Source organism: Anabrus simplex, chromosome 1, assembly GCF_040414725.1.
Source record: "Anabrus simplex isolate iqAnaSimp1 chromosome 1, ASM4041472v1, whole genome shotgun sequence".
Taxonomy (NCBI): Eukaryota; Metazoa; Arthropoda; class Insecta; order Orthoptera; family Tettigoniidae; genus Anabrus; species Anabrus simplex.
Window position 1 is genome coordinate 1,062,657,764 of NC_090265.1, and position 21,676 is coordinate 1,062,679,439.

At 39.3% G+C, this 21,676-nt stretch overlaps 1 protein-coding gene across 4 annotated transcripts in view; it reads left to right on the forward strand.

The window, feature by feature from the left end:
- The window catches only part of LOC136857975 (solute carrier family 35 member F3), a 406,908-nt gene that overhangs the window by 207,467 nt on the left and 177,765 nt on the right, over positions 1-21,676 (forward strand). For all 4 annotated transcript variants that reach the window (XM_067137123.2, XM_067137124.2, XM_067137121.2 and 1 more), the window contains exon 3: positions 8,943-9,034. In XM_067137123.2, coding sequence (XP_066993224.1) covers positions 8,943-9,034 — 92 coding nt within the window. The remainder of the gene's footprint in view (positions 1-8,942; positions 9,035-21,676) is intronic.

Genomic DNA, 21,676 nt, shown 5'->3' on the forward strand with positions numbered 1-21,676 from the left:
CTAATTATTACAGTCTAAATGATGAGAAACAGAATATAAAATCTAATGAATAGGGTTAATAATAATAATAATAATAATAATAATAATAATGATAATAATAATAATAATAATAATAATAATAATAAATACAGAATGGAGTCTGTAACCCTGTTGTACGGTTACAGAACGCCTCCCTCATGAAATAATCGATGAAATGAATCGATTGATTCATGAAATATATACACAATCACCTGAAATCGAGTACACCATATATACATGTATAAAAATGCCCTTTACAAAATTAGGTACATAGTATCATCCATCTGGATGTTCGTTGTTACACATATAAAACATTGATCACTTATCATTTTCACTTTGATTATACAGTATTATTTACATACAGATTACATTTCTTTCTCACTTCTGTCGTTTCAAACGTTCATTGAGTGTTCAAAAGTAATTCTCGAAGACATTTCATTATATACACTGTCTCCAAGCACTGGAGTTTATTGCACTGCCGTGCTCACTTAATATCACAACACACGCTAATTTCACTGAAGTCCTGTTCGCAATGCCAGCTTCATAAAACATGGTGAATTAACATAATAATGAAAATTAATCAACAAACTCACATGATATATTTCTTAAGATTTCTTATATTGTATTTGCCTACGATATTTCCTTCCTTGTCTTCTAATGAATAAGCACATTTCCCAATCCGTTTCACTACGGTGAAGTATCCCTAATATAACAAGAAAAACTTAGAAAATTGACCAGCTTCTGCTGATGACTGGAGTGACACTCTGAGTAATACCTTGTCACCAAGTTCAAATTCATCCAATATAATCTTACAAAATTTATCATGCACAATCTTACCGTGTTACCCTTCTTAGGTATAATAACAAGTGGATTTAAATTAGGACTACATGATGGTTCAATTATATTATAATCTAGCATAATGTCAATCTGCTCTTCAACAGCGCTAGCGTATTTTAACGGAATGGGATATTTCGGTCCTACAAAAGTTGAGTTATCAATAACATTAAATTTGTGTTCGTAAAGATGTGTTCTACCAGGCCGATCGCTAAAAACATCACTATGTGATATCAATAATTCACACAATTCGTCCTTCTGACTTTCCGCTAAATTACATTTCTCCACTGTCTCATACAATTCATCTCTAGAATCTCTCTGTATAGACACATGGCAGACATCAATATTTTTCCTAATATTAGGAATTTCACAAGATCCTTCCGTACTAGAACACACTTTATTCGCACTAATTTCTGACAAAACATCATATGGTAAACTGACTTCCCTGCTACTCTTTCCCCAAATAAGATTGACATTACACAGATCAAAATTTAATTTAGCCTTGTGACACGTTAACCAGTCGGTACCTAAAATAACGGCATAAACTAAATTAGGCACTACTAAGCATGGTTGGAAAATACATTCTCCACTTATGCTAATGGGGACAGCTATTTGTTTATTCACTCTTTGAGACTTGTTTCCAACAGCTGTTACGATGAACGTATTCCTCACTGGAATTTCCGCTACCTCATACTTCTCTCTCAAAACTTCCTCATACAGCTTGGAATTTACACATGACTTCTCACTACCAGAGTCCAACAAAATCTTAACTTTTCTGCCCCATATCAGCAGTTCAATCGTCGGTGTAACAGTAACACTACTTAAATTATCCTCATTACATAATATAAGATCACTTAACAAATCTTGCCTTATATCTAAATTTAAATTACACTTATAAAATTTATTGTCTACGATTAAGTCGTCACTTAAAACATTTGAATTATTGCTACTTAGGTCACAATCATGTTCACTTACAACTATAGGCTGGTCGACATTGACATACTTATCTACCTTATACGTGAACTCACCATTTACGGACTGTCTCAGTGACCTGTTTATACAGTCCGTTGCTCGTTTAAAGTACTTGGTTCGGTTACGACTTGTTGGTTACACACCTCAGTCGGCCTCCCCTGTTGCCTATTTCCTCTAGCTTCATTATTATTATTATGGCCTGTATTCTCTCGCCTCCCAGCTTCTGATTGATTACCATAATCACGCCTCCCAGTCCTGAAATTTTCCGAACTATTCTGATAATTTCTCTCCCTGTGGAAATTATTATTAGGTCTCTCCTGATATTCTCTTCTGTAGTTACGATTATTCATAGTCCTGTCCTGATTATTAGATTGGTTACCCCTTCCTTCTACATTCCTATTTAGTGTCCTATTATTATTCAAGCTACTACCTAAAGCATCAAAACTTTCCAACAAAATCTCCATTTCCTTAATAGTCTCCACTCTTTGCATACAAACAGCTTCTCTTATTCTATCGGGATAGTGCTTAGCCATAAGTCTAACTATATCAGCCTCAGGTCCAATACATTCTAAATTTCTCCACACCAAAACATGAGCCAAAAAGTATTCAGTCCTTCTAACACCCTCGTTAGAATTATACCTGCCAAACATTACTCTCTCTCTCTCTCTACTCTGAACACCTTCACTCCAAAATTTAGCCATGAATTTCTCCTTAAATTCAGTTAGACTAGACATCGAGCTTTTATATACTTGAAACCAAGACTTAGTCTCTCCTACGAAAGCATTAGATAAGATCTCCAATACAGTTTCCCAGCTAATAATATTGTCTCTTAATTGAACAGCAAATTTCTTCTCTACTACTCTCATAAATTCCATCGGGTTAAATTCTTTCCCAGAAAACTTAGGTAAGTCATGATCTCTAGTGATTAAACCATTATTTACAATTATTTCACGTACATTTCTACTATCACGCACTTCTTTCTGGAGTACTCTCTGGCAACTCAGAAATTTTTCTTCCAATGTTTCCTCAGCTTTTTCTTCAATTTTTCTTAACTTCTCCTGTAATTTTTCTTCCGATTCTCTCACCTTCTGTGATAATGATTTTTGTTCACTCTCTAGATCACCTACTTCTCCAAGTTTTCTTTCCACATGTTCTACCCTACTAATACATTTCCTAGTTTCTTGCCCCACTGTATTGGTTATCTTTTCAAACCTTTCTTCTACTAACTCATTGATTTCTCCTTTATTAGACTCGATCTTGGCACTTAATTCATCAATCTTATGCCCTTGTTTGATGCATGTCTCACTAACTTGCTCTATTTCCGTATGGAGATTGCTCCGACCCAATTCCATCTCAGCTCTGATGTCACTACACTCCCTATTTACCTTACTTTCTAAATTATTAATTTGCTTACTTATTTCTAACACCTTATGATCTATCTTATTACTAACATCATCGATCTTCTTATTAATACTAATACCCTGAGCTTCAATTTTCTCACTAATGACCGCTTCAATTTTCTCACTCATAATATTATTCTGAGATTCAATTTTCTCACTAATAACCGTTTCAATTTTCTCACTCATAATATTATTCTGAGATTCAATTTTCTCACTAATAACCGTTTCAATTTTCTCACTCATAATATTATTCTGAGATTCAATTTTCTCACTAATAATATTATTCTGAGATTCAATTTTCTCACTAATGATATTATTCTGCTCAGCCATTTTGGACATCAGCAAATTAAATAAACCCAGGTCAATCACCCCTTTACTTTGATCTTGCGTGACAGCATTTTCCTCAGTTTCTACTATTTTCTGACTTTCAGTAGGTCCCACCTTAGTCACCAACTTCCTATTTATGTTACCACCTTGGATTTCCTTGGACACAATAACCTCAGCCTCATCACCTGACTGCATATTGCTATCCTTGTCCATCTTCGGTTTCCTACTAATTTTTCGCGATCTCAAAGCTATTTCCCCTTGCACTTCCTCTGACATTACCCCTTAAATACAAACTTCAACAAAATGACCTTCCTAACATTACTCGGTGAATTTAACATGTGCGTATTTATTAAAAGAACTGATCCATGTATATTGCCATTCAGAAACACTTTTTCTGAACCTTTCGAGTCCCACGTTGCTGGCGACACGTTGTGGCTACTCTGGCCACTACTCTTATACCTTCATATCTTCCACACAATATAAATAACATTTGTTTGAGCGCCAGTTGCTTTTTTAAGAAAAACAACAAAATTCGGTAGAGCATACCTCTTATATCAATAATCTCAAGGCGTGAGGTGATAAACTCACATATCTGGCAATATACAGGGATATGGATCAGGAAAATATTGAATTACTGTTGCATTTCCACAATTGAGGATTGTACATGGAACTGGAATCACTTATTATAATATAAAATAAAACTGAGTTTATGACTAAATTTACGTCACAATGAACAATCATTTACGTCTTTTAATTTAACAAAAGAAATATATCGTGAGATTTGCGGTACTAAATAAAAGGAAAATTTAATCTAAACAAAAAAAACTATTGGCATGAACTTGAAGTGCGATATGATATCGCCGCTGATTACACTCTTCTTCATGTTATGAATGCATAACATGTCTGATGCTTTAATTACCTGTTGTCTGCATACACCGCTGTTGAACTTGAAATTCTTGGGAAAACCTGTGAGCTGAAGTCGGGAGCCGTCTGTTGTTATCTTCTTATATAACAAGGAGTTGGCCTACATACCATGTACGCGTGTAGGGAGCTCCAATGTAATTACGTCCACTCAATATATTATAAATAATTGGAAAATATTATTGCCACATCTTGTGAAGTCCATCCTCACAAGAAGATGATGTTTCTTTATCAGCATAGTACCCGTCTCTGCTCGGATACAAGCACCACTTGTAGACTTCCTCGATGATTACCTCTTCAAACACAACTCTTAGCTCTGACCATCACACTAAGACCACTTCTTCCATTTGATACATCAGACTGTTACATATGATCTGCACGATATGAACTGCTTATGAACTGAGTAAGAACAGAATACCTCTCCCCACCGTCGCCTTGACTTTATATCACCTCGCGATGACGACTCATCTCCCCACTCACTGTTCATCCCTTCCACTTCCACATACAGTAGCTGGCGAATACTGACACTTGGTCGCAATCACGTGTCCACGCACTGATGTCATCAGTCACGCGCTGTCTAAGCGTACCCAAGCGGACCAAGAATGACTATACCGAATGCGTCACCGGGAAAACTCCTTGTACACAACATTCCCAGTTAAACATAGCCTCGATTGCAAAATACTATGCCAGCTCATCTAGCCAAAGTTACAAGCCACAGCATGACAATATGAAACCAACAAATCTCACTTACTACAATACAGAGTAATTACAAATAAATTTCACTTAACCTATGATTAAATACAATCATATCCGTGATACCTAATTATTACAGTCTAAATGATGAGAAACAGAATATAAAATCTAATGAATAGGGTTAATAATAATAATAATAATAATAATAATAATAATAATAATAATAATAATGATAATAATAATAATAATAATAAATACAGAATGGAGTCTGTAACCCTGTTGTACGGTTACAAGCTATTGATTTAATGTCTTTATATTTCGTTATTATTATTATTATTATTATTATTATTATTATTATTATTATTATTTGCTTTTCGTCGCACCGACACACATAGGTATTATCGCGACGATATAATAGGAAAGGGTTAGGAGTGAGAAGGAAGTGGTCGTGGCATTAATTAAGGTACAGCACCAGCCTTTGCCTGGTGTGAAAATGGGAAACCACGGAAAACCATCTTCAAGGCTGACGACATTGGGTTCGATCCCACTATCTCCCTAATGCAAGCCCACAGCTGCGCACCCCCAACCGCACGGCCAACTCGCTCGGTTCCATTCATATTTCAAAGCACGCTGTTCTGAATACTTTATCTAAGCTACTAGAGGTACTTCGAAATAATATACGTAACAGTTTTAGCTCCTAATGAAATCAGTACCATGTAGCTGGTGCTTATAACGTAAACCGTCTGGTAAAGTGGCAACTGTGACGCTCTGTGTAGCTGAAGTAGTACTAGAGCGTAATGTAATGCATTTCTCTTTCAAAGGGTATAGTGTCAGAGTGTTCAAATATAATTATCGCGAGGTAAGGAAGTATAGATATGGTGCTTGACTACAGATGGCCTGGGTTTATTACCTCAACATATATCGATCTAGCACATAGGTTTACTTTTAGTCCACCTGGTGGCGATAATCGTTAAGGTGCCAAGTCTGTATGGTTGACACCATGGTTAGCCGATTCTAGTCCATCAGAAATTTGACCGGCAGGTTAGGAGAGGTGGTGGTATATAATTAATAATCAACAGATTGCGTGCCAAAAGCCTGGATTCAATTCTAAACCTCTCTGCAGTGTTCATATACAATGAGATCATATGGAGCTGTTGATAGTGATTCGTCCATCGGATGGGGAAGTTAAGCCTTGAGCAGAGCCCTTGGTGCTGTTCGAGAGGAGTATGCTATGTGCCAGCACTGGATTTCACCCTTCTGCTATCACATGTCACGTCATTCATTTCGTCTCATTAACTCCTCTGATGAGGTGACGTCAGGAAGTGCATTCGGTAGTAAAAATTCGCCACGAAAATTCGTCTCACTTCATAACCGACCCCGTAGAGAAACGAGACAAAAAACCAAACCCCATGGCTCTAGCCCTTGAAGGGCTTTGGCCTACCAAGCGACCGCTGCTCAGTCCGAAGGCCTGCAGATTACTAGGTGTCATGAGGTCAGTACGACGAATCCTCTCAACCGTTATTCTTGGCTTTCTAGACCGGGGCCGCTATCTCATCGTCAGATAGCTCCTCAATTCTAATAACGTAGGCTGAGTGGACCTCGAACCAGCCCTCAGGTCCAGGTAAAAATCCCTGACCTGGCCGGGAATCGAACCCAGGGCCTGCGGGTAGGAGGCAAGAACGCTACTCCTACACCACGGGGCCATGAGACAAGGGTTGGACATACACATAGACTTCTTGATGAACCTGCTGATGCTTATATTATAGTCGGAAGTAGCATGCTGTTTGTAGACTACCTGAAAACATCCGTTCCTACGCAAATTATTAAAATTAATGCTGACGGAAATCTTATTCAAGTACAAAGTGAAATCTCTTTGTTTATTTATCCTCAGAACTAACAATAAGCACGTTAATAGTGCTGTTAATATACAAACAAGGAGCATAGCATTGACATGTTTATTCGTATGAAGCCGATAGCCAACATACTTGCAGGCCGAACGTGGTAAGTCGACCTGTGGAGGCGTTTCCTACACCCTATAGCGAACTTAAGTAACATACTGTCCGCCTCTGTGGTGTAGTGGTTAGCGTGATTAGCTGCCACCCCCGGAGGTCCGGGTTCGATTCCCGGCTCTGCCACGAAATTTGAAAAGTGGTACGAGGGCTGGAACGGGGTCCACTCAGCCTCTGGAGGTCAACTGAGTAGAGGTGGGTTCGATTCCCACCTCAGCCATCCTGGAAGTGGTTTTCCGTGGTTTCCCCCTTCTCCTCCAGGCAAATGCCGGGATGGTACATCACTTAAGGCCACGGCCGCTCCCTTTCCTCTTCCTTGTCTATCCCTTCCACTCTTCCCATCCCCCTCAAGGCCCCTGCTTAGCATATCAGGTGAGGACGCCTGGCAAAGGTACTAGTCCTCCTCCCCAGTTTTATCCACGACCAAATTTCTCGCGCTCCAGGACACTGCCCTTGAGGCGGTACGGGTGGGAACCCTCGCTGAGTCCGGTAGAAAAAGCCACACCTGGAAGTTAAACAGATAATAAACTGAAATAAAATGTATTATGGTTCCAGTAGTTAGCCCGTGATGTCTTTCAAGTACCTAGCAAGACTTCCTTCTGATGACCACAAAACGTATCTCAACAATAAATTTACTGTAAGTGTTAAACATCTTTCAAAAACACGTACTGAATCAATTTCTCTGAGACTTGACACCAAATATATTATAGAGGGAGATTTTAGCGTATTTATGCTCAGGCCTTCTTCCCTGACCTCCTTCCCTTTTACATGGATCAGAAAATTCCAATATTATCTGTAGCAATATGACGCAAGTTCCAGAATATATATGGAGAAAATCTGGAGCTCAAGTTGTATTTATTGTGACTATCTAGCGATGACTACAAAATTCAATAAGAAATCATGATAAAAGTGGGTAAACATTTTTTTAAAGAATTTGCTTTACGTCGCACTGACACAGATAGGTCTTATGGCGACGATGGGATAGGAAAGGTCTAGGAGTGGAAAGGAAGCAGTCGTGGTCTTAATTAAGTTACAGCCCCAGCATTTGCCCGGTGTGAAAATGGAAAACGACGGAAAACCATCTTCAGGGCTGCCGACAGTGGGGCTCGAACCTACAATCTCCCGATGCAAGCTCACGGCTGTGCGCCCCTAACCGCACGGCCAACTTGCCCGGTAGTGCGTAAACAGAAAGCAAATCAAATACATAGTTTTACATAGCCTATGCAGAGAACAAAATTTTCACTATGGAAATATACTCTCTTCTTTTCATTTCAACTCTAGCTGTGTCTGTATATCAGTGATAGTGTCGGCCTCCGTATCCCAAGGTAGCGAGTTCAAACTCGACAGAGGTAGTCAGATTTTTGAAGGACGGAAAAAGTCCATTCGACACTGCATGTCGTACGATGTCGGCATGTCAAAGATCTCTGTTGATACATAGGGAAGTATGGATAGGCAGATCTGTGAATTACAGTGCGTTAATTAAAAGGGTAATCATTCATTTATAATAAACACGATACCGAGGTAAAAATAAACTGCTTGTAGGACATAGCTATGCATGCTATAGTTAGACAAACACAATACTTAATATTTAAATATCGTCTTTTTGTTTATGCGACCTGTATCTAAAACCATGAAGCACATTGAAGATGTTCTTAGAAATTTCAGATAATTTCTCTCTTATACTTCTAAACGAGGAGGAAACTGGATTTAAATATGAAAATGCAAAGTTTAATCCATTTTTATCATGAACCTTTCTCCTTCTTTATAGTTACTGGAAGCCAACATGAAGCGGAACAGCCTGGTCCGCTACACAAGCTCAGGAGCTGCAAGAACTCGTGCTGCTCCCGCTCGGCGAGGAAGGTAAGTAGGAGGCTTTGGTTCTTGTACTATTTTCTCAGGTATAATGATTGAACAGCATCAGGTCATTTGATCCCACTCGGCGAAGAAGGCAAGTAGGAAAATTTGGTGGTTCTTGTACTAATTTCACATGTATAATGACGGAACTGCAACAAGTCTTGTTGCTCCAATTCAGCGAGGAAGTTAAGTAGAAGGATTTGGTTCTTGTACTCATTTCCCATGTATAATGATGGAACAGCAAGAGCTTGTGCTGTTCCACGGCCATCTTGATATATGTATAGAGGCCTGCTACCAACATTTGTGACGTCACGCGTATAGTGCTCACTCTTCGTCGTCGCGTGTAATTCCTATATTGCTGATACGATACCTTTTATCATAATGTGACAAAGAAAATGCAGTAATAAGCCTATAAACACATAACATCGGAAAAACACTATCAAAACAATATATACGAATTTTAATTATTGTTACATAAGGCTACTCATCTGGACTGTATGATGACGGTGACTAGGCGAATGGTTTTCTCTCAAAACAATGTAATTCTTTTATGCTTGTCTTAGCACATGAATAAGTTAAAAAAACGTATTTTCCAAAATATGACATATCTTGGTCACAGCACCCATTAACTCAGCAGCACACACCCACACTTGTCACAGGTTTTTCAACTTTCATTATCAAAACAATGAAAATATTGAAAGAAACATCCATACGATTTCCACTGTATAAAAATACATCTCTGAATCAGATATCAAGTTCTGAGTCAATGTGTAGCTTTCCACAATTTGAAAAGTAGTATGATGGTCACTCGGCAAACTGTTGCTGCCTTAAAATGCCCTTATATTATATATTTGAGCACATAGCACTAATAATTATTTATGAATGACAGTTAGGAAAAATATTTGCCATGATATGATAGATCTTGGACACAACACTCATTAACTCTGCAGCTCACACCCGAACTTGTCACAGAAATTACCAGGTTCTTCAACTTCCATTATCAAAACATTGAAAGAAACATCCCTACGGTTTCCACCGTTTAAGAAACCATTCTTGAATCAGATATCAAGGCCTGAATTAACATGTAGCCCTCCATAACAAATCATTTGATGCTCAATAGGCAAACTGTTGTCTGTAAAATGTCATATTATTTTACGCTTGTTTGTGCGCACAGTGTTGTTGTAAATATTTTTGAGTAATTGTTACTAAAAATGTTTCCCAAAATGTGGCAGATTTTGGACACAATACTAATGAACTCTATACCACACTCACACTTATCACAGTAATTGCCAGTTTCTTCAACTTTCATTTTCGAAAGGTTTGTAAAAACATCCCTGTGACTTCCGGTGTTGAAAAAGGCATCTTCAAAATCAGATATCAAGGTGTGAAATAAATTGTAGCCCTCCACAGAAATTTGAAAACCAAAATCTGTAGGCTGTTTCAACCCCCCTCTGCACAGCTTTATCAAGTATGAATTTGGTTTGTAGCTTGTAACATAAAATTTTATCGACATCAATTTCGGTAGAAAATTCAAGTACATTTAGGGTTATTAACTTACCCAACAAGTCCTCATAATTTGATATCTTGTCTCCTTCACACCATGTCTTGAAGTTTAGTTCGTCATTCTTCAAAATATCCTCTCTCCTTTCTTCTGGCGATTTTCGTTTGGCAGTTGTTGGTTGAAACATATATGACGGCTGCCCAGGAAATATAGTTGGCACAGCATCGTCAGTTAATTTTGGCTTTACTCTAGACAAACTTAAAACCGAACCATCTGGTCGTTTTGCAGTATCAACTCGAATTATGTGATTTTCGGAAAAATGTTTAACACAGACACAGGCATATTTACTGGGTTCAAAATTAGATCGGTATGTAGTATGAATCCATTTAACTCGCTTCTCCTTATCGCTAGGAAAGGCAAATGTTGAGATAGCCACCTCCTTATTTGAACGATAATTTGATGTACATCCAGGCACACTACACGTTCGCCCCATTTTGCAAAGAGGAGCATACACTACACTAAGACATTATACTACTACTACTACTACTACTACTACTACTACTACTACTACTACTACTACTACTACTACTACTACTAATAATAATAATAATAATAATAATAATAATAAAATGATAAAGTTTAGAGTACCTACTTTAGACAATTCATAATAGCTCAGTGGGTTCACCTAACCTATCACATAACCTAGCAATACTTGCTAACATAAGACTGCTCAAATTATAAGCTATAGTATTTAACACATACTATTGCTGAAAATACAGCCTTTACTGATGAGTTTTCATACAGTTATCACGTTTAAACACGAACGAGCACCTCTAATAACGTTGAAATAACAACAACGTGCTACGAAACAACCATGTGAACAAGACTCATTTCTCTATATCGCTGCACTAAAAGACTGACGTCATCACTATGGAACTATCATGTGTAGCAGGCCGGAATTTTGAGTTGGCCATGGCTGTTCCCGTTCAACGAGGAAAGTGATTATTGTACTCACTGCCATGTACCATGTACTGTCTTGCCGACACTCATGGGACAACAGTGCGTAAAGGTACTAGTCAGTGACACCACCACGCCGTGACGTCTTTGAAGAGCCCTGACCTATATCACGTATGAGCTGACATATTGAAGGCTAGAGTATACACTGACTGTGCTGGTTATGGCAAGGCGATGTGAATTATCGGCTTTCGAGTGGAGCATGATATAGTAGGGGAGAAACGAATGGGACATTGCATTGCCGAAGTTGTGGAGATATTTAACATTCCTCGATGGACGGTGTCATGTGTGTGTCCAGAATACCTATTGGGCATTACTGTCCACAGTGGAAAGCGCAATGGCTGACCGACCACGGGTGATTAATGGTCGTGATCAGCGGCATCTGGGTAAAATTGTCCATGGTGCCACACTGGCTCAAGTTACGTCAACATACAATGCAGAGTGTCTTTAGCGCCCATGGGACATGGAAACTTAGAAACCACCAGATTTTCCTGGTTAACACCACGACACCGGGCAAAGGGTCTCACCTAGGCATGTGGCATTGCTAATTGGATCCTAGGGCACTAGAGACATGTGGCATGGTCTGATCAGTTATGGCACCAGTTGCTTCAACCCGATGGTGGGTTACGCATGTGGCTCAGACTCTACAAAGCCATCGACTCCAGTTGTAAACAAGGTACCGCACAGGCTAGTGGTGGTTCCGTACTTGTGTGTTTGATCACGTGGCATGGGTTTAGTTCGCTGGTCTACCTGAATAGATCGTAGACCGGTGACCGCTATGTTGATCTGCTTGGTGACTCTTGAAGCCCTTCATGAACTTAACGCACCCATCAACGATGGGATATTCCTGAGGTATAATGCACCATGTCGTGTCATCGGGCCCATGTTGTCCAAAATTGGTTCGAGGAGCATGCTGGAAATTTTTGACGACTGCTTTGGCCACGTCGTTCACGCAATATGAACCCCATAGAACAGAGGACAGAGGTCCATTCGAACCCAAGACTCTGCACCTACAAAAAGCAGAGCTGTGAGAATCTACACGTTACTAGACGTCTATCCTATGATTTTTGATATGTATAATGATCTACATAAGAACTCTAATACATCGTGCTGCTTGCATTATTCTTCCCCTTGTACACTCAAAGATACCAACTTCAAAATTAGTTAAGCTTTTGTGTGTGTTTGTGTGTGTGTTTGTGTTTGTGTGTTTCTGCGACATTGTAGCAACTCAATTATAATTTTTTCCGAATTTCAGATGTTTAAAATATTAAGAAACAAAGAAGGAAATTATATATGTCTAATTTGCCATTACTGAATGTGCATGATTGAGATTGTAGATTTTTGTCAGAACCTATTCATGTAGTTACCTCAGAAATAAGGTATTGCCTCTTTGAATGCAATCCAGTCATGGAACATTTAAAGTAAAGTGATGACTTTCTAGTAATTTACATTCGCTATCAAAATAGCCTCTTTTTTTATTTCTATAAATCACGACATGCCACTGAGCACTTGATAGACGTAGAGAGATGAAATGCGCGCACTATGTCCATGGCGATTTCCATTGCTCATTCTGAGTAGATCGTTTCCTCAGATTTACCCTCACTTGCTTCAATGTCTGAATGTTCCTTTAGATTCAGTCTTGAGGCATTTTTCTTTTTCCCCTAGCCTTTATTTAATACAATTAATGCACACTACTGTACATACACAATACATACACACCTTACAAACAACGCACGACATATGTGGCTCACCTCTTACGTAGGGCCTACTCCTAATAGCGTACTTCATCCGCGTTGCGTTAGTGTCCTCAGTATTTTTTTCAGTTCGTGAGTCAAACACTCGGGCAACAATAGTCGACAGAAAGAGAATGACAACTCAGTTTCAATCCGTGTCAAGAATGCCAACATTAAATGAACATCTTTCTTGTTTATTAGTATTATGTGGGTTGTTTATAATAACTATGGGTTTAAAACGTACCGAAGTATATATACTAAAATACTAGTAATATCATTCTGCAACCTGTTACTGGGATTAACGGTGTGGAAGTGTCGCTGGTAGAGTGTGGGTATTAACATTTCAATGACTTTGGGAAACTGAATTGTAATAGCACCTTCTAGCTCTAGCTCAGTGAGGAAAGCAAAATGGTAGACTACTTAACTTCTCAGGAGAGTAAATGGAAAAAACTACTTCTCAGGAGAGCAACTGAAAACATATCAGGAGAGCAAGGTAGATTTAAATAATAATAATAATAATGTTATTTCCTTTATGTCCCACTAACTACTTTTATGGTTTTCGGAGACGCCGAGGTGCCAGAATTTAGTCCCGCAGGAGTTATTTTACGTGCCAGTAAATCTACCGACACGAGGCTGACATATTTGAGCACCTTCAAATACCACCGGACTGAGCCAGGACCGAACCTGCCAAGCTGGGGTCAGAAGGCCAGCGCCTCAACTGTCTGAGCCACTCAACCCGGCAAGGTAGATTTTACAAATTCAGCGGACGGGAAATAACTACCCTTGCCTGGGATGTGTCATCCATAACCAAATGCTGGAATGATTCGGGATAGCGGTGGTGGGAGTGGCAGTAGATGTGGAGTCCTCTCCTTCTTCCAATCGTATCCTAGAAAAGTTCATTGTCCTCATCAGACCGACATAATAATTGTTATTCCCATACTTCCGCTCTCCACTCCTCATCGGTTTTCTTCTCGATGTTAACGTTGAAACCGGGATACTAATCAGAATATTCTCCTATGTTTATTAAAGGTATCTTCGAAGTTATATGTATTTTATTACGCTATGCATGTGTCTAATGTTAATAGTCTAACAGGCTCCACAACAGAGCTACTCTACTACGGGCAGCAGTTGGCCATGCTTACCATTTAGCTCACTCCATGCGAGTTAGCACATGTTCGGTGCACGGACGACTCCTTGACGCGGCCACACAACCTTCCCGCCGTAGATAGCCAGCCACCAGGAGGCAGTGCAGTCAAGCAAAAGCCTCCTTCCCTGCATTCCTTGAACATATACAGTACTTAAATGAATTTGATATATCTGTTACAGCCCAAAGAATAAATAGATCACAAAGTGGCACGTAATTGAAATAATGACGTTTTTGTCACATTCATTCGGGACGGTTTCGAGGCGTCTGAAATCTTCTTTTGAAGGAGTCCTTCGAAGTTTGGAGTCAGTTTCTGTGCACTAGTTATTCTCAGACGGTTTTTGAGGTGACCATCAGACATAGGAGAATAATTTCATTCTTAAAACAGCTGTTCGTTAATACTGAACATACCGGTAGCGATGATTTGGGCAGCTAGTCTGTGTAAGCGCGGAAACCTTTGTCTAGAAAAAGAAATTGGTAGAAATTGTGTAAATTTTGCATTTGGTCAGCAGAGTGGGGGGAATGCTACTATTGTGAGGAAGGCAATGACGTAGCCGTAGAATCACACGTACAGCAAGAAGGAAATAGCTCTGGGCAACATGAGGGCCACTTTGCCTGGTATCAGCCAGTTGTGCAGACCTATTGTATGAGGTATATTCGGCAAATCGTTGAGCCATTTCACTTCATCAGAGGTCAACCCCATAAACCAGGTTATGAATGGTCTGCTCTGTGGAGAGATGTTTAAAGACTGCGATTGTTAGTCCCCTGCCTTAGATATTCGACAGTGACTTCCTACCCAAGGTTGACCTGCTAAAATGAGAACATCCCAGCAGGTAAGACTGTAAATGACGTCAAGATATCAAGCCCAAACCCATCTTTTGTGAGATGTAGTATTCACAGTGCACTGTGGTATCTGCTATGGGTTATAACAAGTTTGTTACTTCCATCCTACTCGATTTTTCTCAAGTTGCTTTACGTCGCACCGACACAGATAGGTCTTATGGCGTTGGTGGGATAGTAAAGACCTAGGAGTTGGAAGGAAGCGGCCGTGGCCTTAATTAAGGTACAGCCCCAGCATTTGCCTGGTGTGAAAATGGGAAACCACGGAAAACCATCTTCAGGGCTGCTGGCAGTAGGATTTGAACCCACTATCTCCCGGATGCAAGCTCACAGCCGCGCGCATCTAACCGCAGGGCCAACTCGCCCGGTCACTCGATTTTGACAATATGAAACTAGCGGTAATATGAATAATATTAGTAATATCATTCTGCAAACAGTTACTGGAATGAACGGTGTGTATGTGCCGCTGGTAGAATGGAAGTGTTAACATTTCTATGACTTTGGGAGACTGAATTGCAATAGTACTTTCTAGCTCAGTGAGGGAATCAAAATGGAAAATTAATTCTCAGGGGTGCAAATGAAAAACTACTTCTCCGGTGAAGAAGTGAAAACTTACCAAGAAAGCAAATGAAAAACTACTCAAATCCCCGGAAATTAAATGAAAAACTAGTTAATATTCAGTAAAGCAAATGGGAATTTATTGATTCCCGGGTATGCTGGACTTCCTGTAACACCTGTTGGGCAGTCAGCCTTCGAGCTGATGTCTCAGCATACATGCAAATATTTTTTTTTTCTGTACTGATCCTCAGTTAGAAGTGTGTTCTTTTTTAATGTCTGTCTGTTTGGTTATCAGCTCAGAGGCTAGTTGGATCCTCAAATAGCACAACCAAAGTTTATGTAGTTCTAGGGAATCCGCAAAGACCGATGGCGGCACCAAAATGAGGCATACTAGGCAAGATGAGGAGTGAGGTAGTTTGCCATTGCTTTCCTCACTGGGCTAGAAAATGCTATTGAAACACGGTTGACACTATGAGTAACACCTTTCATAACACTCAAACACATTAGTCGTGCTTTAAACGTCATTACTTAGCACCACCAGATTCTATCTTGTCACGGCCATGGATGAGACTGAGACTTCAGTGGAAGCTACATTTTGCTCTAGCCTGTATCAGTAGACATTGAAAAAGTACTGTATCCACCTGGAATTGTCAACAGGGAGAGTTATTCATAATAAAGACATATCAATAGGTACCTTACATTATTTCAAGAAAATACACAACTTGGAGAATAAACATCCACTGTCAAATATCAATAAAATTATGTTGATATTAAGTAGTCACAAAATCAAACAAGAAAATCATTATTCGGAATTCTAAAATATAATAATGAATTATATCTTTAACAATGAGTATCATGAGGAAGCCAAGAACCCACAGTACCATAGAGTTGTGAGACCAGAAGTTTTATACACTATGCGTCAAACTCTGAGCTTGAGAAAGAAAATCTAAAAACGAGAACTGGATAAACTAGAACGAAAGGAAGAAAGATCTTAGGAGCCATTAAAAAGGAAAGAACATGGAAACTCAGAAAGAATTAAAAAGTGGGTAACAAGGTGGGAAAAGCAATATACGTCATTAGGACGAGGAGGCTGACTTTCTTCGGTCACGTGTTCCGTATGTCTGATAACAGACTGATGAAACAGATCCTAACACAAGTTTGAAATCTCAAAGGCAAACCTAGATGACCCTAGATGACCTAGATGACACCAAGCAGTGGCTGACAATTTGAGGCTGAGTGGGATAACTGAACAAGATGTCCTAGGGAGACACATATTTAAAGAAAAATTCCAAGAACGGAATGTACCGGAATATGAGGTCAAATCAGTGAAACGACTCACCTAGTCAGAGAACAGAAGAAATGCTCTCATTAAGAGAATGAAGGACATCTGTGCAAGGATTCGTAAATATGGTTGGAAACCTAAATGAGGGCGTAACGATGTGTTAAAAGGTTAGTATCTTCAGTATTTGTGTTGTTAACAGTTAGTCATTATGATAAGGGATTATTCCCGAAAATAAAATTGCTTTGAGTGGAAAAGTTTGAACAAAACCCGCTCATTTCCAAAATAGTCTACGAACGTTCTTACGTTTAAAATTGGGACATATCTATATAAGTAATAATGAAGATGTTCTAAGGGCTAAACATCAAGGTCTCGGTCCCTGTAAAAGTTTCGTTGCATACCAGACCAACTCAAGAATTCATGACGATGAGCAGTTCATCTGTTATTTAAATCCTACGCTTCCGATATTTTTTGTTGAAATCATCAGTAAATGATGGGAATGTTGGATGTTCACAAGATTTGGAGACTGAATTCTCCCGGTTCCATGATGGATGCGATGTCTATTTCGTGTCACCAAGACGTTACCCGTTTCTTATCAAAGTTGTTCCGACACTCGGCTGATATATTCTGGGTAATCAGACAAACTTTCTGACAAATACAGTCTGTAGAAAACTTCGCGTGCACGTAATTACTTGACATCTTAACATGAAAATAGAGCGGGATTTCATTAGCCTGTTACTACTTTAGATTCCCCGCCTCATTATGTACTTTAATCAATGAAATGCCTCTAAGAAATCTCTAGATCACAGGTGCACTTTCTGCATTAAGTGGCCAATTTGCCACTTGAATATCAAGTGATTTACAGAACGAAGAAGAGAGGGGAAAACTGAATTGAAATTAATGTATTAGCTCACAATTTGTCAATGAAGCCAATCTACTTGCTTGTATAGCTAAATGATTTGAAAACAAAGTGAAGGTAAATAACCCTAATTTGGAAGTTAAAGAGTTGCCGCATGGTCTAGGGGTACCAAGCATAGCTCTTACCCCAGGCAACGGTTTCGATTCCCGGATAGGTCAGAGATATTTATCTAGACCTGAGGGGTTATTCGAAGTTCTCTCAATCGACGTGAGAACAATTGAGGATCTATCTGGCGGTGATTTAGTGGCTTTCGTGAAGAAAGCGAAGGATAACGACCAAAATGATTTGTTTCGCTGACCACGCGCCAACACGTAATCTACTGGTCTTCGGGTTATTTTGGAGGCCAAGGCCCTTCAGGGCTGTAGTGTGACTAGGAAGGTAGAACTTGAATATATACTAACATAAAGTCATACAATGTTAATCAAACGGAGAGAACAGCTGAATGGACCCCTGTATGGAAGAGTCAGCGTCAAACTTTGTGTACCTTGTCCCGTGCTGCGGTCTTTTGTAATTACTCTTTTCACACTTCTATAATTACATTGCGTACTTCTATTATGCTGGGAAAGTGACAGCAATGTTTAGGACAATTTGTAGCGAATGTTACCTTTTAAAGTCAATCTAAATGCATCGCAGTGCACCCTTTTACAGGTTAATGGTTATGCATTCAATCCTTTAGAGCGTGTTTCTACTCGTGGACTTAGAAATGCTCAATCGATCACTTTTTCGTGTCAGGAAGTGTACATATATTACAGTTAAGGAAGCATTTGCACCTGAACTTTAATCAAGTATAGTACTAATATGAAGGCTCATCGTAATAAATCATGATGATAAGTTACTGTAAATTACTGTAAGCGAATACATTAATCATAAAAGCGAAATATCAGAAAGCGAAGTATCAGAAAGCGAAGTATCAGTCAACATAATTCAACAGTTATACCAGAGATGTTTGAAAATAAAATATGTTAACTTGTTTCTTTTATACCTACAACGATAAAAATGACGTATGACCTCCGGAGAGGCCTTGTGAAGGTCTTCCTAGTTGACGCCCACGGGCGTCTGTGCGTCTGCGAGAATGGAAGTCTAATCTAATGTTGAAGACGGCACACTCTAATTCCCCGAGCCTGAGGAATTAACCAATGAACGTTGAAATTTATTACCCAGCCGGGACTCGAACACATAAGCCCTTGGACCAAAGGCCAGCATGCTAACCAGTTGCCCACGGAGCCAAACATATATGATGATGAATGATAATGATCGTAAAGAAAGAAAGAAAGAAAGAAAGAAAGAAAGAAAGAAAGAAACAAAGAAAGAAAGAAAGAAAGAACCATGTCCTGGTATTACGTGGATGAACAGCTGTTCCTTTTGAGGGCCAGTTAAAATTATTGAGCTTACGGATCTCCCTTAGTAACTTAACACAATACTTGGTGATCCGATAAGGGATTCTTGTTTTTCGATGTTCTTAGTCATAACTAAAGCATTCCACGGTGCGGAACGGCTAATATCTGGAAGAGGTTGTAGATATAATGAAAAGGAGAAAACTGGATGTACTAGGGCTGGCAGAGACTAAATGGAGGGGGGAAGGTAAGATAGAGCTTCGGAATAGTTGTTGATTTTACTGGATAGAAAATGATGAGGGAAAGCGAAAAGGAGTAGGAGTGGTAGTGAGAAATGTATTGAAATAAGAAGTAAAGGGGATAAATGACAGGTTGATGAAAATAAAAATAACAGTTAAAGGAAAAATCTGGGGAAATAGTATGAGTATGTGCTCCATAAGCTGGGTGCACACAACAGGATCAAGATGACTTTGAGGGAGAATTAGAGAGACAGTTGAATGGCCAAACTAACATACTAATGGGAGACTTCAACGCCCATGTAGGCATGGAAAAGAAGGGATATAAGAGTGTACTTGGAACAGAAAGATGGAGAAATAGAAAAAAGGAGGTGAAAAAGCTAATGGTTTTATGCGAAAGAAAGGAGGTGATGGTTGGGAACTCATTGTTCAAGAAGATAGAAAACCATAAGATAACCTGGTACATCAGTGACTGGTTTAGGAAATCCATTGTAGATTTCGTGATCTACGACGGTGAAATGAAAAGAAATGTTACAGATTTAAGGGTAATATCATAAGACACCCTAGATATTGACTATAGACTACTGACAATGAAAATGAGGACAATTATGGAAAGGAGGAGGACAGAGAAGCAAGAAAGACGTATCAAAATATGGAAACTGAAGAAGAAGAAACCCATGGAAGAATACCAGGAAAAAAATAAGACTGGAGTTACCAACGGATGTTACAAAAGCAGGAGAGAAGAATGGGAAAGGTTCAAGAAGACATTAGTAAAAGTTGCAGAAGAAGTTTCTGGGAGAACTGGTACCAGGGAAAGATGCAAGGCGACCCTATGTTGGAACAATAGAGTCAAAGTGGCAGTAGGTGAGAATGATAAACAGTGGGCAACGGAGACAGGACTAGAATATAAGCCCAAAATGAGGAAGCTAAAAAGGCTCTAACAGAGGAGAAGAAAAAATGGATGGAAAAGTGGACAAACATCATGGAAGAAGATAGCAAAGGAGATAAAAATGTACTGTACGGAATGGTCAAGAGTAAGAGGAAAGACATGAAGGAAGATGTTATAACAATAGATAAAAATGGAAATGAAGTGGAAGGAAAAGGGAAACTGAAAGTAATGTGGAAGGAGTATTTTGAAGATTTACTAAACCCAGAATGATGTGTTGAGAAAGAAAGTACAATAAAGGAAGAAACATGGAAAAAGAGGAAGACTTAACATGGGGACAAGTGGAGGTAGCACTGGACAAGATGGAAGGAGAGAAATCCTCAGGTTTAGATGAAGTGAGTATTGAGTCGGTGAAGACAGCAGGAGAAATGATAAACAGTGCCTTTATCGTGTGTTGAAAGTAGTATGGAAGGAGAGGAGTACCCCTGAAGACTGGAAGAAGAGGATAATCATACCCATCTTCAGGAAGGGGAATAGCAAAGATTTTAAAAACTATAGGGGAGTAACATTGATATGCCACTGTACAAAGGTGTTCAGGAAGATTGTGGAGAATAGAATCAGAAAGAGGGTGGAAGAAAAGTTAAGTAAAGAGCAGTATGGCTTTAGATCGGGAAGGTGCACAGTAGATCTTATATTCGCAGTAAGACAGGAGCATCACTACGAGTGGGGTAAATATGTACAGATAGGCTTTTTGGACGTTCAGAAAGCATATGATCGTGTGTGCAGAAACAAGGTATGGGAAGCCTTGCAGAAGAAAGTGTCGAGAAGCATACAATAGAAAGAGTGAGGGACATGATCCATGGGAGTGTCAGTTGTGTGTAAGTAGGAGGAGAGATACAACTGACTGATTTGAGCAAAAAAGTTGATTAAGACAAGGAATCACTCTGTCACCTTTGCTTTTTATTGTAGCAATGGACGAGTTAATGACAAAAGTAGCAAGGAAAACAGGGGAAGGAAAAATAAGAGTGATGATGTTTGTAGCTGATTTGTTAATCTGTGGAGGAAAGGAAGAGGATATCCATGAAAGATGCATTGGAAGTTGAGTTAACTAGAAATAAGGAGACGCTACGAGAGGGATAATGCTTAGAGGGAGACAGCTTAGGAAGATAAAGAGTTTCAATACCTGGAAAGTATCATAGAGGAA